The 20730-nt window shown below is 42.0% G+C and overlaps 1 protein-coding gene across 1 annotated transcript; it reads right to left on the reverse strand.

Annotated features, from left to right (window-relative positions):
* Positions 1-4812: 4812 nt before the first annotated feature.
* On the reverse strand, positions 4813-14805 carry LOC100541465 (cytochrome P450 2J2-like). Its single transcript, XM_003209162.4, has 9 exons — positions 14587-14805; positions 13276-13438; positions 12550-12699; positions 11528-11688; positions 10620-10796; positions 9370-9511; positions 7693-7880; positions 7191-7332; positions 4813-6079 (listed from the first exon to the last, which is right to left on the reverse strand). The coding sequence occupies exons 1-9, from the start codon at positions 14755-14757 to the stop codon at positions 5901-5903; spliced, it is 1473 nt and encodes a 490-aa protein (XP_003209210.1). The 5' UTR covers positions 14758-14805; the 3' UTR covers positions 4813-5900.
* Between the last annotated feature and the right edge of the window lie 5925 nt (positions 14806-20730).

A 20730-nucleotide genomic window follows, 5' to 3' on the forward strand; every position in this document is an offset into this window, starting at 1 on the left:
ATCTCTGATTCACCTGAATACACAGCAGTTAGCAAAGCTCAGAATTAGAAGGATGCTGAATTCTGGTGATTGAAGTGTTAGAAATGATCACAGAAATTATGAAGGTGGAGAAAACAAGTGAGATAGATCCCTTGTGCAGTCTGATTCCAGGTCTCCTCTGGATCTTCTCTTCATTGCCTTATCTATAAGGCAAGAATGGCAGGTCCCACCTCAGACCAGACCCCATTCTGAGTCTCATGGTTCTGATGACCATGCCTTATAGCCCCTTCAATCTCCTTAGGGCATCTGAATTCTCCATTCTGCTCCATATGTTTCACAGCATTTGTCCCCATTGCAGCTTGGATTTTAATGGCAGGCGTGAGCAAGAATACCAAGGAATCCTCCTCTCAGCTCATATGCTCATAGAATTCATTGAGTTGGAAAGGACCCACAAGGATCATCAAGTTCAACTCCTGTCCACACACGCTGCCTTCTTGTGCATTGGCTCTGTGCTCTCTGAACTCCTACGGAATCATAAACTAATCCCTCACTGTTCTTTTGTAAACCATTTCTGTGAACTGGATTGTACTCACCCGAGCTAAAAAAAAAAAGCAGGCAAAACCTGTTGCCTTTGTAGGATTTGATCTCAGAGAGGGCATCCTCATGATACAGCTGATTAGGTGCTTTTCACAGTGCATTGACTTCCTGTGCTGAGTTAAAGGCAAAATTATTAAACTATTAAAAGGCAAAAAAGGCATAGTTGTGTAACTTACTCTAATAAATGAGAACAACTTCTAACAGTGTGATTTAAATCTACAGAGACATCTCAAAGTTCTTGGGCGTAAGGATGAAATGAAACTCACTTACTGTGCGTCAGAAAAAGGTTAAAGAACTGATACTTTTAGGTACAGTTTTGATCCGCAAATCTGATCTCACAAAAGGACTCACTGTCACAAATCATAGCACCCAGATCTCCAACCATTTGGCTTGCACACCCCAACCATTGTGTTGGTTGCAATGCTTTGAGTTAATCTGGCAGAGCCATTTTTCAGACCCCACATTTTGCCATCTTTTGTTCTCCAATCCCTACGTCATATGGCTTATCTGATCTGTCTGATCTATAGCATGAGCTGTTACAGACACACAGAAGTAACATTCCCTACACAGTCATGCTCTCAAACAGGTGCCTTTGCTTTATTCCGCAGTGCATTTCTGCACATGCAGCAATAGACCTCTCTTTTCCACTGAGCATTTGAGCTCACTGTGATTTTTGCAGATATATTGACTGTATTTTTCCCAAGTTGAAACTGAAATATTTTAACACTTCACCTATCTCCAGCTCTCCATTAACCAATTCTTTAATGACACTGAAGCTGGTTGTTTCCTGAAATTTAAGTCAGCTGCAAATGGTATTAACGTGGTATTTCACAGTGGTAAAAAATAATGGGCATAGTGTAGAAAGAAGAGGCGGGCAGACAATGACATTTACAGGATATTAATTTTATGGGGAGGAATTTCCTCATCTCGGGTTACCCTCAGTTCCCAGTTCAGGCTGCTCTGACATGAACTTGAATGCAGATCTCACATCTGATGATTTGTGGCTTCTTAACAAAGCATTACAGGAAATGTGTGCAACCCCGATTCAATCAGCACATTATCTCTTGTTTTGACCAGAAATTTCACTGAAGAAAATCTGATTTGCCATTCACAATGTATTTTTATCACCTGAAGACATCTAGCAAAGGAATAAATTAAGCTTTGAAAAGAGCCAGCAGCAAGACTTTCACTCAGAGGGAAGAGGATAACGTTAAGTGCATTTCAGCTCATGCTTCAGGGTTCCCAGTTGCTTGAATAACCATCTCTTTCCAGCCTCAGCTGTGTTTCAGGAGGCACATGGTCAAGGTTTTGCTTGAAAGTAAGATTTTCAAATGGAAAATAGAAGATTGTGGCAATAGATGGAAGTATGATATATTGAACCATTTTAATGGGGAGTGAATGGCAGAAAGCGTAAGCACAGCTATACTGTGCCAGGTGATAGTTTCACTAGTCAGTGTTCCATTTTGACAGCATGCAGTAGGCATTAGGAAAGGTTGTCAGAACGGGACAAATGAGAAGCACTGCATTGGTGTGAAAGAGCCCAAAGGGAATTTTCCTGCTGAAAATTCATCCGATTAAATTTGAACAGAAGCAAATGTTCAGAACTTTCAGCAGTGAGGAGTTAAATAGCTTACCCACAAGATGTGCAGTGCCACTCCTTCTGGTTCTTTTAAGCAATTTCCATCTGTGTTGCATTTGATACCTTCCATTGGAGAGATGGTGAATGTTTCTTCTTCTGTTGGCTCCTGTGCACACACTATTTTTTAGGCCTTAAAACTACAGAAAAAAATTCCCAAATGTGCTAGGCTTGTACAACAGAAGGTTTTTTCAAAGTGGAATCCCATCAATGTCAGTTTCCCCCACTATAAGCAATTGATTCACAATTTCATACGCAGGAGCATCAACAGGGACAACATACCCTGAGCCTTTGACACACACCATTTATTTTCCTAAACAACTCGTTGAACAGAAGAGAAAACATTTGGTTTTAATCTTCGGAGGGATGCAAACTGTACCAAACTTTTATACAAGGTTCTCTTTGTCTCTACTTGCTGCTTTCTCCTTTTGCCAGGATAAATAGTTTGCCCTGAAGTTCGACACACCATATGGTTGTTAGGCATAGAATCATTAAGGTTGGAAAGACCAATAAGATCATCTAATCCAGCCATCAGCCCGTGCGTGTGACTGCTCTAGACCACGTCCCTCAGTGCCACACGTCCATGGTTCTGGGTCACATCCAGAGACAGTGACTCCCCCACCACCTCCTGGGGCAGCCCGTGCCAATGCACCACCACTCTTCCTGAGAATAAATTTTTGCAAATATCTAGCCTGAAATATTGCTATCTTGGAAAACCCTACCATGAAACAAACAGAAGAAAAAGAAAACGAGTAGAGGATGTCAGGATCGGACAACTTGGCTATGTTTTCCTTAACTGGAATCTTTGCAGTACTAGGCACCATATAAAGTTGAGCAGCTCTCTCCTTTCATGTCCAGCAATATAAATTCGATAGGCTTCTGCTTTCAGACTCCTGCTGTCCTGCAAATATTAAGCAGAGCAGCCACCTCCTCGGTTTTGTGACATGATCTGGCTTTTTCCCAAAAGAATTGCAGTGGTTTAAAAAGCAATAGATCCAGCTGGGGATCTTTCACTTGAATAAATGCCTGCAAACTGGTTTCAAACTCTTCTAAACCATATTATTAAGGATGACAAAACTACCACAACTCAGAGACTTGAGGCTGTGGTTGACATTGATTATGTTAAAAAATAGATGGGGTGGAGGGTTAGTCACTTCACTTAAATGTTACACCACCCCAGTCATCAGCACCAGGGTGTATGCCTTCCTACCTGGCAGATCTCTGATGGTGTAATGCAGGTGTGTGCCTAGGGTCTGTAACCAGTGATGACAAGGGAATCAGGAAATAATGCAGCACTTGAAGAGGTAGGGGAATGGGAAGGGCTGTGGGCAGGGGATGAGGGAAGCCAATTGAGCCAACCCAGTTTCCTTCAGGTTGGCTTTTTTTTTTTTTGTTGCCAAGCACAGCCAGGCACAAAGCTCTCATGGCTCACTGTACTGGGGCACATGGAGTCCACCTCTAGGAGCCACCAACAAAATGCTAAAGGACAGTAGTAACCAGGGATGCCTGGGAATAACACTTATGGATAAAAACCCTCAGCACAACATGGAAGCAGTGGTTTCTTCCACGGTCCCACTGCTCACTGCTTTTCTATCTCTCCAGCACCTGGCTTGGAATGACTTCAGCTCTGTCCCCATGTTCTGCACATCTCTCAGCCAGTCTAGGAGCTGGGTGTCTGCAACCCTGTACAAGTACAGGGAAAATGAACTCTGGGAGGAAAAGCAGAGCTGTTCTCTAAGAGAGTCTCAGAGGACATAATGTTTCAGTCCATGAGAACGTGTCTTCTCATTAAGCCTCTTCAGTGAGTAGCAAGATGACAAGAAGAGTGGGCAAAGGCAGCAAGAGATGTAATTGATATAGCGTGTAGTCAGCAGGCGGGATTATTCATGGCACTTATTGCTATTGTGAAACCCACTACTGTTCTGATTTCCTTTCCAGCCTGCTGGGTTGCGGTGGAGCAGTGCCAGGATCTGGTCCATCTCAGCATGATTTTCAGTAGCTATCACTCCTTTTTAGTAACATTCTTCTCCATTTCAAACATAGGAAGTTCATATCTACCACAGTGATTTAATTCCAAATAATTTATATCCCAGTATAAAAACATTTGTGGTCCTCATACAAGTTTAATCCTAAATTTATAGCAGGGATTATAGCTTTACTGAACTCCAAGATTTGAATCCTTTTCGAAAGTGATTTGCACTCAGGAACACTACAGCAATTTGCCTTGTCATAGCTACAGATGAACTTGGCTGTCACCTCCAGCTGTATGCTTAAACAGTCTGTCTTGAATGGGATCAGTGCCTATGAGCAACTATGTTAGAAAAAAGATCTTTCAGAATTCCTGCATCAAATCTTCATTTATATTTTCTTACTCTGAGCTACCTCCAGTGCCTCTGTGGTTACTATAGTGTCCTTTTTATGGTGTAGAACCACAAAGAAGAAAAAAGGATATCTTCCAAACGCCACCTATAAATCACTGGTTGTGGTTTTCAGCTCATCACTGATATGTCTGTAATACTTGTGCAGAAAAGTGTAAGAGGGGACAGAACCTTGGTATGATGAAAGGATATAAGTGGTGGGAAACCAAAAGAGAAGGCGAATCCTGAAATAGAGTTTATGTGGATAATGAGCGGATGGGAGCAGGAACTGCAAATTGTGAGGGAGAGATTGCAATGAGATTGAATGGAGGACTGGAAGGACAGTATGGGCTATAATGAAGAGAAGGACCCGGAAAAGATGGGAAACATCTGTGTGTTCAGGAAGTCTCCAGATGTTGCCTTCCAAAGCCTCTGCATTCCTCTGCTGTGAAGAGTTAGCAGTGAAATCCACTGGCAAAGTGAATATCTCACCCCACATTTATGCTCTTCCAGGCAGGGTTGATAAAGGTCTTCTACTGCCAGTTACTGTGTTCATTCAATGAGCGGAAGGTCTGACTACAGAGTTGTAGGTCCCAACCTTGTAGTAACCCAAACAAAGTCAGCATGATTCCACATCATAAAAAACAGATTTTTAAAAATGACAAAATAAACTGGCAATACATTATAACAATGATTACACTGCTGAGTTACACATTCACACTGTTAGTAACTGTGAAATTTAAGTTCATTTGACTTCACATTGACTCTTTTTGTCTTATCCGTGGGAGATGCTTACCTCAAACTCAGACATTAATGCACTCATATTCCAATGTGTTTCCATTTTATTTTCTTTTATTTCCAACCTGCCAACAAATTAAAGTGTCTCATGATAGTAAAACCAAAGTAGGCCTTTAAGTGTGCACTTTCCAGAGTCAGATGCCTTGAAGTCAGACCACTCATAGAAATGACACCTGCTCAGCTCTTGCTGAGGTCTTGTGTTTAATCACACTGACGTTTGCTGAACAGTGAGCACCATGGCAATCCTACTTGGCTAGGACAGGTAGGCACAGAATGCAATCTTCACAACTGGGAGCCATAGTGTCTTTCTTTGGATGCTCTCCAAAAGGGAAAAAAAATAATAGATCCTTGCAAGAATGCCTGGGACCTTCACAAGGACCATACCAGAAGTGTTGGTGGTCTGGATCTTGGCTTGTCTCCACTTTCTGAACAGTGCTGCGATAGGCTAATGTCAATATACTGGTTGATCAAAGACAGTTTCTATATCTGAGAGGAAGTTCACTGAGGTGAAGGTGGTCTGTGATGTCCGCAGCCTAGCGTGGGATGGCACAAACCTTGTATGGGTGGGGCTGCAGCGTGCCCCCAAAAATGGGCTCAGTGTTGACCGTCGTCACTCCCTCAGGGAGCCGGAAGCTGAATGCCCGTAGCAGGTTGGCAAAGAAGATGAAGAGCTCAGTCCTTGCCAGATGCTCCCCCAAGCACACCCGGTGCCCTGCGGAGGAAGAGGGCAAGGACGGTGAGTATCTAGGAACTTATTTGACAGTCACTTTTTTCATTCTTGCCATAAGCAAAGGGAGCTCTTTTGTTCAGGGGCAGGTTCCTGAAAGCCACAGAACTAAAATTTCCTGAATTCTTTCTCAAAAAGTTCCCTTCCAGTGTCAGGAGGCATCAAATGAAAAGCCCTGAGGTATCACCATCATTTCTTTCTCAACATGGCCAAAAATGACTTTCCTTTTAGAGGACATTTTGAGCTTCATGGTCAGACCCAAAGAATCTGCCAGTAGTTTGTACATGCTTTCTTAGTGACTTAAAGTCATTGGTTCAAGATTACCTAGCAACAGCATTTGCAACTGAACAAAACTTGGTCATATGCAGGCAAAGCAAGAGGCCTACTGTTAATTGCCAAGTGTTCCTTCCTGGAACCAGCGGTATGAATAGCACAGAAACCATATAAATTAAAGAAAACAAGTTAACAGTACATTCACATTTCCAGATTAGCAGACAAATAGAGGAAAAACAAAAGCCAGCTATTCCATTTGCACTAAGAAACCACTCCTAGGAAGGCATTTAAGAGACTACCTTGCTACGTCAGCAGAGATACTAAAGCCAAACTGTCAGAGTAAGAACTTAACTGCTGAATGTGATCCCAAACTGTACTTTTATCTTGCTTCCCTTATTTTGCAACTGGGTTTTTGGTTCTGTAACTAGAAACTTTGTATATGAGGATGAATTTCTCTTTTTCTTTCAGCTTGTTCCTGTAGAAGGGATTGCAAGCAATTCCAGCACACAGGAGGCACATTGCTTATCAGGAAAAAAATACATCTGAAGAATAATACAGGAAAAATAAATCAGCACAAATGGATGACTGCAACATGCAACAAACCTAGGAAGTTCAGGTGTTCAAGTGGCATTCCCACTGCAGTATCCTAAGAGCACTCTGGAGCCTGACAGCACAGAATTGTCTCCCTCAGCAGATAACAAATCAGTACTATGCTTTAAAAGCAGAAAATAGTGGAGATATAAAGTGCTGTCTGAAGCAATACTCACACTTCTGTATCCTTCATCTAATCTACTGGGGCCACTCAAATTGCTGGTGTACTTACCTACCGAGAACGGTAAGAATGCTTCTCGATTTACAAAGTTTCCTTCTTTATCCAGGAAATGGCCAGGGTTGAACTGTCGAGGTGTCTCCCATTGCTCAGGATCATAGAGAACAGATGCTATGTTTGGAATAACGATGGTGCCCTGCAAGAAAGAAACTACTGATACAGTTCTGTTCACTCACTTCACCTATCAGTTGCTACTGCCTTGTTGCCATTTCTTTTCAATGAGCAGATATCACGTGGTTAGAGGATTATCCTCCTAGAAAATGGGAGCTGTTAGTCATTTTCTACTGGAAATTTTCAGTTCCAGCCCTGCAGCCATGTCAGTGGGAATTAACAGTATTGATTTTGGTACAAATGCATCATGGTGACCACTTCTACTGCTAGTTCTAATGACACTTCTAGTGTAACCCACAGCAGGTAACCCAGGGGGCATACTCCTGGGTTATGTGGAGAACAGTTTATAGGAGGAAGAGGTGATGTTAAATTGAAATATCCATACCTTCTTGACAGGGTAACCCAGCAATGTTGTGTTCCTCACACACACCCTGGGCAGACCAACAAAGACAATGTTGCTGAAGCGCTGGATCTCGTGAATCACAGCATTCGTATAGGGCAGCTTTTTCCGATGCTCATAGCAGATCGTCTGAGAGGGATCCAAAACAGCATCCAGCTCCTTCTGCACTTTCTCTATGAAGAAATATTCACCATTTGAGATGGGAAAAATGCACCAAATGTTTCAATTGCTCTCTTTTTCTTAGAGAAATAGGAAAATTCAGTATTTCAGCATAGTACATGAAGTCTTTAACATACAATATCTCACTTTAATATATGAAAGTAAAACTCAAGAGAAAAACAAAACAACAACAAAAACTGCGTGGCCCAGAATCATAAGCAAGGACCACACTGTACTTATCCCAGCTCTGATGTTTCTCTCTCTGCATCTTTGGTTAGTGTAGGGCATGTCACTCAGCTTCAGATTTTGAAGGTATTTAGGGATTGCTTGGTTTCCTTTATCTCAAAATCTAAATCTTTCTTTCAAAATGTACACAAACGTCTTGGATACTCTCAGTGCATGAGAGGAGTTAAGCAGAGTTGGTCTAAGTATGGCAACACTGAACAAACACCACCAGAATCAGCCTAAAATCTTGAGCCCAAATATGCGTACAATGACAGCCTTTTCTGCCTCCTGCAGAGGTTGTGGGAACATGGGGATCTCCCTCACTTTCAGTGTGTGAGCAGAGCAGATGGAAGAACCACCAACACCAGGAGTCCTTCTTAAGCCCTGGCCATAGCCTTTCTCCTCCAAGCATAGGTGTAAGATGGAGGAGACTCAGCCTGGAACTACAGTCATTCATGGAATTGGTGTTAGATGAGCAATCTCTTTTGCAGTATTAACCAAAACAGATGCAGTCTGCGTGTACTGTCAGCAGCTTTTGCTTGAAAATGTCTCTACACATCAGGTAGCCAGACTTCTCCCCTTAAACTCCTTGTTCTGCATCTGCAATCTTTCTGTCTCTTGCAGATGTTCCACACTCACGCTTTGTTTTCTCCTAAATAATCATTAGTGGTTATTTAAAATGAAATGATAATACCATTGGCTGGTTACACATAGAATAGGCTTTACTAAAATCTTGAGGCCACCCATATTCCATGAATGCTCGCTGCCTCAACTTGTGCTTTGCTGAAGCACTCAGCAGAGACAAGGATTCACTGTGCTCTTCAAACAGGTGAATGGTTTTGCACTGTGCCGATTACCTTGCACATCTCCACCTTTTTCTTTAGGGGAAAGATACAGGATGAGACAGCTGATTCTGTCAGAACCACAAGCCTTCCTTAGGGCAGCTGGCAGCCCTTTAAAACTTGCCAAAGTTTGACCAACTAGTTTAGCCAGTAAGAGATCAAGCAATCCGATGGCATGTTAGGAGTATTGGTGTGCTTAGCACTGTGCTGTGCCAGAAATGGAAGAGAACCATTCAGCCACCTGGTTTGGTCAGCTCAGAGGAGGGCTCTGTTTTCTTCTTCTGCTGTAATTTTAGCAAGTTGGCTTTAGTGTTCTCAGAAGGTCAGAGCCAAGCTCATCTAATGGCTTTTGTGCATTCAACTCTTTACATTCCATCATTAACACTAGTTGTACTCACAGTATCTCACAGCATCTCACAGCAAGAACCCCTCTCACCTTGGATATCTGGATAGACTACCATATAGAGCAATCCCCAGTACAAGGTTGTGCTTGAGGTCTCTGATCCACCGAGGAAAAGATCATTTATAACATGCACCAAGTTGTCTTCATCATACTTGGGCTTGTCCTCATCTTTAGACTGTAGATTATGATAAAAAGTTGAAGTTAAACCATAAAAGTTAGATCATCCTTCATGTCTTCTGCCTGAGAAGCAGCTGAGAAACATGCACAAAGAATATTCAAAGTTACAGTTTTTGACAAGTACTAAGAGATGAACCATTTCTCGAATGTACATTGTAAGTCTGCATTGCTCTTTTTCATGAGATGAAATATTATGTCATTGTAAATAGGAGAATAAAAAGAAACAGGCAGGCTTATGCCTGTTGACTTGGGGATGAGGTTTATTGGGCAATATTGGTGGTACGTGAATGGTTGGATTTGGTGATCTTAGAGGTCTTTTCCAAACTTAACAATTCTAGGATTCTATGAAAAAAGTAGCAGCAGCTTTTACAGTTTGTCCAGAGTGGACTTCTAAACATGTGGCCCACAGTGTGTCACTCTGTGCCTTGGTCTCAACAGTAAGACATCAAACAGTGCAGTAAATAATGAAGAATAAAGCATCTGAATAAAAGAATCTTAACAAGAGATCATGACAATCGTGTCCTCTCTCAGTTTAGGATAGATGTCAAGTGGTGGAAGAAAGGTATCCAAGTATTTTTTCTTATAGTGAGTAAAATAGAAAACCGGTAGAGAAAATTCAGATAAAAAGATGCATCTTTGCCTCTAAAGTGTTTATTTTAGTAAATCTTCTAAGAGTCACTCATATCTATTGTAAAAAGGATGTATGACCTTCCTGAGCCCATGTGCCAACACTGAGAACATGGCAGCCTGACTAGCTGAAAGATGATGACCAGAGGTAGTAGCTACATATACATCATCACCTCCAGGAGATATTTCTTAGGTATCTCAAGTTGCTTCTTAGCTTCCAAAGGTATTCCAAAATGACAAAGTTTGAATCGGAAAACTCTGTGTCCTTAACAGAGCTTCTTTTGCTCATGGGACACTTCCTGCTAGAGAAATGAATAACATGGGCAGGGAGGAAAAGAAACAGGTTTATTATGACATTGTTTGTGTAAGCAAGCCTATGAAATACAACAGACTATGATAAGGCTTCAGAATAGCTGATTTCCTTGTCTGTTTGGCTTTACATACTCCATCAGTGTGCAACCAGGCAGATGAACACTTACTTTCTCTATCTCAGCCAGATAAAAGTCAATGAAATCCCGCGGTTCATCTGGTGTCCCTCTCTCCACATGTCTTCTGACCTCCATCCTTGAAAAAGAACTCAATACATCATAGCAAGACAACACCCTCTTATGAGGACCGGGGAGACGGCACATCAGCCAGGGGAGGATTTCATACAGCTGCAGGAGTGACACACCAGCGGTAGTTATACACCAGAACCCAGTAAGACACTTCTCTGGATCTAAGGGAAGGTATTGCTGGAAACACTCAAGGGTCCTGTTTGCCTTTTCATCCTGTTTTCTGTTAGTTTACACCAGTCTCTTTTCCCTAAACCTTTGGACTGGAATGTTATAAGCTTGTAGCAGACATTTGTCTCATTACTTCCTGACACGGTTTATAATTTGTCTTTGCACTGTGCAGTTTTAGAGGATATCCTGAACCTTGTCTGAAGCCTTCCATGTTACTGAGACAGGACTAGAGAGACTTTCCTTCTATCTGCTTAAATAGCAGCTTTACTACAGGTGACCTGAATAGCGTTACTATCACATGATAGATTTGTTGAAGGTTTACTACCTCATCAACATTTTGGTTTCCTTTTTCCTATAAAACTCAAATATCAGTGGAATTTGTCATGCCATTGAAAATCCCCATAACCCAGTTTATTCACTGATGCAAACATCAAAATGTAACTAATGGAGAAAATTTGGATGCAAAGTTGGCCTTCGTTGTATCTTATGGGGGCTATCTAACAAAAAATCTCAGACAAAACTTGAATCTTGGGACTGTCAGAGAACATATATATTGTTTTTGTACTGTTGCAAATAGTTCTTCATTTACTGAAGACCTATTTTTGTAACTGCCCTTTCATTTTTGACCTAGTTCAGAAAAAAACAACCTGTTATTTACGCACCTGATAAATGAAGCTGCCTGCAAAACTAAATATCTTCTCTGTGGCACTGATCAGCTCGTGGAAGGTTTTGTCCTCATCAGAAAAGTGATATCCAAAAACCACAGCACAGATTACATTTGAAATAGAATGGAAAAGAGGAAAAGAAGGATCCATAGGTCTTCCTGCAAACATAGTAACTAGAGTTCACTTTCAGTGTTTTCTTCAGTTGTTCCTTACACAAACAGAACAAGAGATTAATAGAGATTGCATAAAATTCTCCATTTATTGAGCTGGGGCATGAATGGGGACGGACGTGGCATAAATGTGTATTCACAAAAATAATACATAGTCTTTGAGCATAGCTCTAAAACAGTCTCATAGCCCTTCCTGTGCTAGGGAAGTCCAAAGAGGCAGAATAGATGGAAAGAAACTGCGAAGTAACAAAATGTTTATATACTCTCTACATCTGAAACTGTAGTTATTTCTGATGATTTTTTTTTTTTTAAAGATATGAGACAGACATCTGTCAAAAATTTTTTTGGATGGAAGTGATCCTGGCTTGGATGCTACACCGAGCCAGATCATCTGCTGAAGTTCTGCTCTCACCTCCTGCTTTTGGTTCTCTTGCCAATAGTTATTTAGCCAGACACTAAAATCCCCAATTTATGTCATGGCACTTGGAATCGTTGGGATTTAGAAAGAGGACTCATCTCTGCAATACTCTTTAGTTACCTACTGTGGAAAAGCCATGATTAACTTTGCCACACAATTCAATGACACCATGTTATTGTTCATTCAGTAAGTGATATATAAATGATAAACCCAAGAAAGAGGGATTTCAGAAGCTTGCTACTTCAGTAAGTTTAGAAAGAGCTTTTTAAGAAATTCCCACTTGTAATAATAGACTGAGTCTGCTCTTCAGGCTTCAGGGAGTTTGGATATCCCATTCTGTACTCACTCTGACCCTAGAAAGAGGGTAAGCTTTCATACTGAAGGTATGGATCCAGGACTGAAAAGTGTCTAATCTCATAGCAGATAGATACCTTTCAGGTTCCTAAAGAGCTCCACCAGGTGAGCAGCCTCCTCTTGCACTCGGTACTCCAGGCCTTTTTTCCCCATTCCCAGGTTGCGTAGAGTCATTATACCAAAGCGTCTCTGCTGCTTCCACGAGCGACCACTTGCCAGTAAAATACCTGAGAGCATTCCCTGGCATATTAATATTTACCATAGACACAAACGATTCATTTAAAAATAGTATATTGTGAAATATATGGAGTAAATCAGGAAACACACTGTGATAAAAGTATCTTTAGGAGGTCAAATTTCAGTAATCAGAAATCATAGCCCAATATATCCAAACTACATGGAAGGTGTTTGGCAGCCACATGTATTACATATAGTTGCCAAACCTACCAGGATGCTTTGTGTTCATGTAACGTGCAGCAAAATCCCTTGCAGCAGGATGGATTATTCCACGAAGAGAGAAAGATTTCCAAGTCCTGAGCTAGGATTGCACACATCTTGAACACAGAGAAAAAAGTCACCTAGAAATACCTGATTTGGAGTGTTTCCCAGGCTTGGGAAAGCTCAGGATAAAATGCATCACGATGAAGGGCATGCTATGCATGAGGGCTAGCAGGGGATTTGGGCAGTATCCATTGGAAGAGCATTCTGACTGAGAGGGTAGAGGGTTTGACAAGGCTGAGGCAGAAGTGGTTGCAAAGTCAACATTACTCTGCATTATTTATCCTCGTGAAGGAAAATCTCACCTTTTCCTTTGGCCATTGCTCTGAGGAAAGGAGATACCATTCTCCCAGCAACATCTTCAGGGTGTGTCGTCATGCCATCCTTCACTGCTTGAAATCCATTCAGTATGATCACCGGGGTCCACCCAAACCACAAGGTATATATGTTGCCATAAGTTTTTGCCAGCTGTAGATGGGAAAGTTGCCAGAAGAGAACATGTGAAGCTCCATACACCTCCAGTAGATACCACACTTGGTATTCACTGGCCAAATGGGCAGTTTTATGCTGTGAACATCATCCCTATGAATAGATTTACAGCTAGAAGCAGACTTGCTTTTCTGAGATTGAGGCTTTCAGTAGCCAATTTTAATTACCCTGAGGAAGTGACTTTCCTTTCAAAGCACTGGCTGCAGCAACATGGTGCCGAAACAAAGAAAATTCGTATTTTAGGTTGTGTCATCTCCAGTCCCAAAGTTTGTACTAGTTAATAGAACAGCCACACTGTGCACATCTCAGAGGTTCTGCGCCTCCAGGTAACCCTTCTGTTGCAAGAGGAAAACCAACTGATTAAACCTGCTTCCTCTGTGTGCTCCAGGAGAGAAGGTGGAACCACAAATTAGTCACCAGCTCTGCAGTGTGTTGCAGCTAAGTCACAATATTAGGGCACTGACCATTGGAGGCAGTAGAAACCCCCAAGCAGAGACAAGAGTATGACAGAAGAAATTCAGTTAATAATGGAAAAAGAGCTTCATGCAAGAATGGGACTCTACTCCCAAAGTGATACAGAAAAGATGGTAGATTCTGTGTAAGGCACCATCAGAATTACATCCAGTTGGTCACAGCAGTCACTTATTTCTCCTCAAGTAACTCATTTGGAGTTAGAATCATGGAATCATAGAATGGTTTGGATTGAAAGGCACATTTAAGATCATCTAGTTTCAGCTCCCCTGTTATAGGCAGTGACACCTCCCTGCTGAGTTATCAGCAGTGGAGAAGCATCTTTTTAACTCAGTATTCTCCTAGCTAAATAATGAGTCAGAAACCCTATCCACAAGTTTGTTTGTTTGATTCTTAAGAATCACTGAGGAATGAGCTTATTGTGAAGCCAGCTCATTTCCTAACCTGAATATAGGAATCAAGTTCATCTTTATACATATATATAAAGATGAGTTGGAGTCAATGATCCCTATGGGGTCCCTTCCAACTCAAGATATTCTATGATTCAAACTTTGTCTGCTCCTCTCCTAAGAGTTAAAAATATCATTTGGTTGCTAACTTATCAGCTTTAAGTTGTGACAAAAATTAACCAATTAGGAGTATCTGAAAATAAATACCTCCATCAGAAGATCCCGATGAAACTGAAAGTTCAAGTGCAACAAGTTTCCAAGCAATGGGAGAGGAGTTGGTCCAGGAGGGAATTGCTGGCGTGCCTTTTGCAGTTTGAGAAACTGAACACTTAATAAAAAAATTATTAAAATGACGAAAGCTTGACTAATTGTCAGCATTTCAGAGCTGATTTTTCAGCTTAGAGTACTGGAGCTTGGGAAAGGTGATCTTCCTCCTCGTTATGCCAGTACTCTTTGCAGACTGAGTCCTGTAGAGTCTCAGTTCTTTCCCTCCCTCTGTCCCTCCCTCTTTATCACTGCCTACCCTTTTCTGGCACCCCATCTATTCCCATTACTGAGATATATCAGACTGATGGCTGACCAGAGGCTACCAACCTGTCTGTAGGTAGCCAGAACCTGAAAACATGGAATGACTTCTGCTGAAGCCTTGGGAACCTTAAAAATATACATAGTTGTTCATCTCCTAATTACTGAATTCAGATGATGAGAGTTACATGCCAAAATGTAAATAGTAGGTTAGACTTAGACTTAGGTGTTTTAGTCTCAAATATTATTTATCTTTACATGTAGTTGCAAATTTGGATTTGTCTGCCAGTACACGAATAGCATTTTCCTCAAGTGAGGATTAATGACACAAAGATAATGTTTACAAACATACATCACAATGCCAAAACATAAAAATTATGCTGTATCTAACAATTAAATATAAATTTCTAATTGCTAATAATTTCTATTTTTGAGTACATCACTTCTGTTAAGGGTTTTGTTATCCTTGGTTTATTTTCTACAGTTTCAATCAGAGTTTCAGAGTCCTGGCTATGAGGACCAGTTGTCAGTAAGTTTACAGAACGTGTCAAAAATCCGTCATCTGCTAACAAAGGGATTCACTCCTACTGCACAACACAGAAGGGGGAAAGCATAGTGTCAATTATCAGGTGATCTTATCTTGCATTGGAAAGAGAAAAAATGAAGCACAAGCCTGAACAAGAAACTGCCCTGTCCTCCCACATACATGCAGTATTTTGCAAACCTGGCAAATTAGGGAAATAAGTGACTCAGTGATATCATTCTGTCTCCTTCACCTTGCCCAACGCTGCAGCTATCAAACATACCTTTAAGACAGAATAGAAAAGTCATTTTTTATGACCTGATCTATGCAAAGCTAATAAATAGACTCATGCTTCCTCTTCCAGACACACAATCAGCAAACATTTATTTGCAGGACCAGTGTGGCCCAGGTCCCATCACTACCTTTAAACAGTCCATATGCTCAAAACCAGGATGTCCAGGAGTTTATAGAATCATTAAGGCTGGAAATGACCTCTGGGAGCATCTAGTCCAACCATCTACCTACCAACAGTATTGCCCACATCCCTCAGTGCCACATCTCCATGGTTCTAGAACACCTCTGGGGACAGTGACTCCATCACCTCCCTGGGCAGCCTGTGCCGATGCTCCACCATTCTTTCTGAGCAGTTTTTCCAAAAAAAAGAACAACCAACCCACACAAGACATAAGGATGGATCTATAACTTCAATTTACTTTATACAGTACTAACAATAAGGAATGATTTCATTTCTCTAGTTCCCCAATCTATCAAGCAGCTCAGGGTGGTTTATCATTATTAACCACACTTACGATATGTCAAAGAAAAGATATCTATTCCTATAACCCCTACAGGATTATTTATATTTAAAATTTGTAACGGAGCTGACCTGCTAATCAGAAAAAGTATTAATACCCCTACATTTACACAGCAGGAACTTAAATTATAGTCAGCTGTGAAACATGAAAGGCAGAATCAGCCCAACTCAGTAATATAATTACTACACTCCACTTGTAGCAATACATTATCCCAGATTAGTACAAGTGGAGCTGTACCAACTCCCACTGCCTATCTTCAGCTTACACCTCTCATAGTCCTTTGCAGTCAGGTACTCCTCAGAGTCGTTAATTAGTGTGTGGCAAACAAAAGAAAAGCAACAGGAGGTACAATACAGGAGGGGAAGGCTGAGACAGAAGTGACCAAGCGGGCATCGCAGAGGGTTGCAGATTGGCATGTAACTGTGAGAAGATGTCACATCCTCCGACCAAACCTGAAGTGGTGACAGTTCTGAGCCTTCAATTAATTATACTGCCATTCCTGCTTCTCCCCTTGCAGGCTTTATCTCGGGCTGGGTTACTTTCTATGACATCCCAGGTTTTACAGCTTGACTCAGGATCATAAATAAGCCTCCCAAATACTTTGGAGAAAGATTTAGTGAGATTTCTGTATTTAATTTTGTATATCTTAAAAGGGAAAAAAAAAAAGAGTCAGTAGCATGGAAGCTCAATAACCTCCCATCACATCCACATTCCTAAATCTCCAGCTTGATGGCAGCCAGCAGCCTTACCAAGTGAAGCACTAACCTCATTAAGCTGCTAAAAGAAGAAATCTGTTTTGCTAAAGCAGCAATGTGACAGTGGGCCATGTAAATGGCCAGAAGCTGACTCACGCCTTTCTTCCCTGCTCAAGGAGTTTTCCTTCTTGCTTCCAAGGACAGCAGGATGATGGGGACAAGCACTGTGAAGTGTTCATATGAAGAGAACAGGAGGGTTGCACACTGTGTGTGGCAAGAAATTCCCTTTAAAATTGATCTTACAGACAGAACTGTGCCCCAACAAGCCCTGCTAATCTACCCTCCCTCCCAGCAGCTGCTGCCATGCTGGTTCTTTGCTGATTTTCTGCCAGTTCCCTGCAGGAGGGAGGGACACATTTAATCAGTGACCTTGTTTATCTAAACCTTCTGTGGAAGAAAGCTCTCAGACAGCATCACATACGGCTCTGCCATGCAACTGCCTTCCAGCATCTACAGCACCTCTGCTTGTGTGACTTTCAAGAAGGATGGAAAGCACGCTCAGCAGCTTTCAGCATTTACCAATTATTTACAGATCAGAGGTAACGTTGGGTGGCAGCCACAGATGCTGTAGAACAAACAAATGTGCAAGAGATTAGCAGTCAACACTGGCACGGAAAATGCAGTCCTTCGGCCTTAAGTTTCTCAACTGATTGCACATGAAGCAACTGCAGCACGTGGACACATCCCCACACTTAAGCAAAGGAGGGGAAAAAAAAAAAGGAAACATGACCTAATTTTTATTTACTGTCCCAATGAAAAGATAGCTGGGAATTTCCAGGCAAGATGATCTGACCTTTTCCTTTTGTAGGGCTTTCCAGAAATAGGCACAGCTCCAGCACATGGGAGCATTGTGGGGCTGATAGCCAGGTGACTCAGCTCAACCTTCGGCCATGGAGACCTCTCCGAAGTGATGCTGTTTCCCACATTTACAACCAATTTCACCTCGATCAGTGCCCAGAGTGACTCTGGTTAGAAAAATACCCATGGGTAAATGGGAAGATTTCTTTGCTGACCAATGGGCCTCGTATGCTTTGTTACTTACCTTATCTCTCTTGTTAAATACTTGTAAAAGCAGTAGGATACTTTCATCTTTCTTTATTCTTGGTATTTCCAGTACACCTTCAGAAGGAGAAAATCCTTATAGACAAGGCGGTCACAATCACATGATAATAATTTCTTTAATGAATAGACATTTGTCCCCAGAGGTCCTTGTGATGTTCAGCTTATGGATGCCAAAAAGAACGACGTGACCAAATGGAACCACAAATGGACTTCAACCGGTGGCTGAGCAAGTCACTCCCAGGACTGCAATAATAAGAGGATGCACATGAAAGGAGATAACATCCCTGCATATTGTAATTGCAAGATAACTATGCCACGCAGTTCCACTTGAATCTCTTACTCAGATTGCTGTTCCCATGTCAGAGCTCTGTTCAGACCCTTGTGTGCATAAAGTCTTTAATGATGTGCCACATCCTATCGGCAGCATTGCGTCAGTGCCCTGCTCCGTGAACAAATTGAGATGACAGGAGCTTTGTTGCTTCAGGCCTTCATCCCTCTGCTGCAGGATTCTGATGCTGTCATGAAGAGTCAGGGAAGAGCAAGAAAATCTAGCCACACCAACAGAAAACTACTTTTTCGAGCTGGCTTCTCACCCTGAATGCCTGTATAATGCTTGGCAAGTCGCAGTCCCTACCCTTCAGATGTAGCCAGCTGCTAATTGTACGTTCACTTAGTGGATGTCTATCTTCGAAGTTCAGGTCTGGAGAAGCACAGTTTACTCGCAACTTGTAGCAACTGCAGTTGTGATTTGAAAACAAATGCTTCCTTTTATATTATTTCAGTGTTTTGTCGTAGAATCATAGAATTACAGAATCACCAAGGTTGGAAAAGATCTCCAAAATCATCCTAACTGTCCACCTACCACCAATATAACCCCACTAAACCACGTCCCTTAGTGCCACATCTAAACGTTTCCTGAGCACCTCCAGGGATGGTGATTCCACTACCTCTCTGAGCAGCTTATTCCAGCACCTCACCACTCTATTGGAGAAAATTCTTTCCAAATACCCAACCTGAACCTCCCCTTGCACAACCTGAGGCTATTCCCAGGAAATGCTGTGTATACATGCATATATAAAGCTTCAGTGTAAATGTTGAGGATGTGGTAAGGCTGGATGCACCCACTGGGTGATAAGGGTGTTGAGATACCAAATGTGACCTGCACCTTCGGCAATGTCCGTCCTGCCCCATGGGTACCCTGTGAACAACACAGTGTGTGACCAAACAGTGAAATTTTAGCATGCCTCATAATGAAGGCTCCAGAGGGACCAACTTAAAACCACGAATTAATACAGAATTTCCTAAAGCCTGAAAATTCCAGTATATGCAAGCTGGTATTCATAGAATCATTGAGTGGCTTGGGTTGGAAGGGACCTCAAAGTCCATCCAACCCCAACTCCTGCCATGGACTTTTTGCCCCCCACCGCATTTGCCCAGGGCCCCATCCAACCTTGATGTCTCCAGGGATGGGGCACCCACAGCCCTCTGAGCAGTCTGTTTAACACAACATGCAATCAGACAACTGCCAGTGGGTAGCAAGGCAGCTTGCTACATGCAGACACTCATTGCAGCCTGTTGGTAACTTGGCAGTCATCTTTTTAACATCTGCACTTGCAGCATAACCCACCTTTCAGGACAGGAAGGCAAGAGGAAAAGTGAGTCCTCTACCTTTGTTCACTAAGCATCTCAAGTTGAGCTGTGGAGATATTTTCTGCTGCTCAGACGCATGGAGTACAGAGATTTCTTTGATCCAATGACAGTGCTGTTCAAGGGGGATCATTTTGACCAGCTCTGTCTTCGTCTTCTTGTCAAACTCAGCCTAAAGAAGCCAGAAATTCTCAGTCCCAATTTCTCTCCTGCAGAAACATAACTGAATGAAATAATGAAAATGATAGAAAATAGCTAAAATTATTCTATTTAATAGTTTCTGGTTTGCTTTTGTTTGTTCTGAATTATAGCAGAGTTTTTCTCTCTTGGCAATACTTAACAGCAAGGAAAGAATATTAGGAAGAACTTCTCCAAAAGAGTGATGATGCACTGGCACAGGCTGCCAAGGCTGGTGGTATAGTCACCATTCCTGGAGGTGTCCAGGAGCAGTGGAGATGCAGCACTGAAGAATGTGGTTAGAGGTGTGGTTAGGTGTTCTTAGAGGTCTTTTCCAGCCTCAATGATTCTATTCTATGATTCTATGAAAGGACAAAGACAGGGTAAAAGGAACGATGTTCTGCTTCGAAGCCTTGCTGTTGCAATTCCCACATTACAAATTGTATAATTACTTTGTTTTTCCAGCATCTGGGCCTGGTGTAATGCCACTGTCTCACTTAGAGAAAATGAGGGTATATACGAGACGTGTTTGTTTGGGAGCTTCCTCAGTGCATTCCCATATGTGGGAGAACATAAATACAGAGTGAATATGGACCTCTTATCTTGATCAGAGGAACGTGGTCACAGTGAATTAGAGCACCATACCCAGTAATCAAGAAAGCGTGGTGATGCACTGGCACAGGCTGCCAAGGGAGGAGGTGGAGTCACCATCCCTGGAGGCGTTCCAGAACCATGGAGATGTGGCACTGAGGGACACAGTTAGTGGTATGGTGGGGATGGGTTGGGGTTGGACTTGGTGATCTTAGTGGTCTTTTCTAACCTTAATGATTCTGTGATTGTGTTTTAT

Source organism: Meleagris gallopavo, chromosome 11, assembly GCF_000146605.3.
Source record: "Meleagris gallopavo isolate NT-WF06-2002-E0010 breed Aviagen turkey brand Nicholas breeding stock chromosome 11, Turkey_5.1, whole genome shotgun sequence".
NCBI classification, from domain to species: domain Eukaryota; kingdom Metazoa; phylum Chordata; class Aves; order Galliformes; family Phasianidae; genus Meleagris; species Meleagris gallopavo.